Genomic DNA, 2,206 nt, shown 5'->3' with positions numbered 1-2,206 from the left:
TCTCTCTCTCTCTCCTCTCTCTCTCCTCTCTCTCTCAAACCACCCTGCACGCCTACCCGGGGTGAGTGCCAGCGCATCACTCGTGCCGTTGAACTGCGCGCGCAGCTTGGCCCCGGTGTTCCAGAAGAGGATCTTTCCCTCCGAGATGAGCAGACGCAGGGACTGAGGCCGCTCGTGTCGCCGTAAGAACTTGACGGTGACCACCACCAGGATGAACGCACACAGGAAGCACAGCTTGAGGCAGTTGAACAATGCCTGCACCGTGCTCACGGCCATGACAGTGCGGCGGTTCAGTTTTTGTGAGAGTTTTTTTTTTTTTTTTAGTAGAGGTTTTACGGCGCTGGAAACTGCATAAAGTCATATGAGCGCCAATGTGAGAGTTTTACGGCACTTGCTTGATAAATAGGTCATATCATTATCATTATGTTATAGCATAAGTGCTGAAGTGGTAGTTCGATTTTAGTAAGCGTCGCCGAATTTTAAGTTTAGTTTGAGTAAGAATTTTGTAGCACTTGATCTACGTCATTCATAACAGCCGGAGTCTTAGTTTAGTTTCAGAAAGAGCTTTACGGCACTTGAAACACAAATACGTCATAAAAGTGCCGAAGTTGTAAGTTTAGTTTTAAAAAGAGTGTTGCGAAACTTACAAGACAAATAGGTCATATTAGCGTGAAGCCAAACAACAACAACAAAAACAAAAAAGAAGGAAAGATAAGGTCGATAAATGTTTGATAGGAAAGAATGAGCAAACAACACCAGAACACCCAACAACTGCCCACACTGTGACGGGGCCAATGATAGCAACGCTGGCACTGAAAACAGTGGTAGCGGATGTGATTATGGAAAGACGGGAGTAGTGGGGATGTTGGTGGCAATCGGTATCTCATGAGCGGTTATGACGCCCAAGCGGTACTTTGTCCATAATCCAGGATAACAAAACTGTCCGTATATATCATCCTACTTATGTCTGACAATCGTTATCTCATAGGCGGACATGACGCCAAAGCGGTACTTAGTTCATGATCCAGAATAACAAAACAGCCCGTATATACCATCCTAATTATGTCTTCCTTGCACATAGAAAGAAAATTCAAGTCGGTTAATTGCCGATTCGGTCCTTTGTTATAATATATCGAATTGATAAACAACCCTAGAGTCATAGGAGCACAAAGCATTGCTCAAAAAGCACCTTGTATTATTAGAATGATATCGTTCAAGGTTAGCAACATACCTGACAAGGGATATCTTATTAAATTGCAAGTTCTTGTTAAGACTTTAATTTTCTTAAAACGCATACAAGCTACAAAAAGGTTTTATCTGAAGATAGTACCCCACAAGACACACAATATGTCTTTCTGGAGGCGAGACAGGCAGCCAGGAAGATGGTGTGTTGAAACAAGATGAAGGACACGTTTTAAAAAGAAGAAGAAAAATAAAACATAAAGAGTCGACTAATGCACAACAGAACAAAGTTTAAGAAACGCCGCATTATCTCAACAGCCTTTAAGTGTGTGCTGTATAGAGAGGCATATCAACACAACAACTATGATTTAACGACGGCAAAAAGCAGAACAGACACACAGGCATATGAAGATGTCCTTCTAAAACAAAGGAAAAAAAACCCACAAGGGGTTCTCTCCAACCACCCGCGCTTTACTACTGAAAGGTTTGGCAGTTCTACTGACGCGTAAAGAGTCTATTAATTAAGACAACTAGCGACACAGCATACAAGAAAAAAAATAAAATAAATAATATACTAGCATACGCGCGTGCAACGGTGGTAGCAGAGAGTTACACAATATTATCAAATTCAACCGCATTTTTATTGAAAATTCCGATAATAAAACCAAAAGGCCTGCGTAACTGGCGGGATGATGAAGTACAGACAAGAGCTATATCTGCCGCAGACTTTTTGTAGAACACTCATTAATCTTCGAAAGACATTATTACATATTATGACTCCTGAATCATGGCTCAGTTTGTAAGTCATCTACACGGCACAGAAGCCAGAATATTAATTGCATCGTGTATCCTCATAATGTAAGTAAACATGCGACAACACAGGTCACAACAACGCAAGTCAAAGAAGTCTAAACATCCCACACGTCCGCAACGCTATAGCATCCAAACTGAAGTGGGAAAAGTTCGTGCGCACGTGCGTGCACATGTCTTGTGTCGTATGTCGTGTGTGTGTGTGTGTGTGTGT

General features: G+C 41.9%; 1 protein-coding gene across 1 annotated transcript in view; it reads right to left on the bottom strand.

Moving 5' to 3' along the window:
- Positions 1 to 291, bottom strand: part of LOC101855006 (echinoderm microtubule-associated protein-like 2) — a gene marked incomplete in the record, with an annotated part of 67,711 nt that extends 67,420 nt beyond the window's left edge. Inside the window, 1 exon segment of the mRNA XM_035968812.1 lies at positions 57 to 291. Within this exon segment, the coding sequence (XP_035824705.1) occupies positions 57 to 276 (220 nt within the window).
- Positions 292 to 2,206: the final 1,915 nt, after the last annotated feature.

The sequence above is a fragment of the Aplysia californica genome, unplaced genomic scaffold (assembly GCF_000002075.1).
Source record: "Aplysia californica isolate F4 #8 unplaced genomic scaffold, AplCal3.0 scaffold00086, whole genome shotgun sequence".
In the NCBI taxonomy this organism is placed as follows: Eukaryota; Metazoa; Mollusca; class Gastropoda; order Aplysiida; family Aplysiidae; genus Aplysia; species Aplysia californica.
The sequence above is the reverse complement of the archived record's forward strand: the minus strand, read 5'-3'. Positions and strand labels throughout refer to the sequence as shown.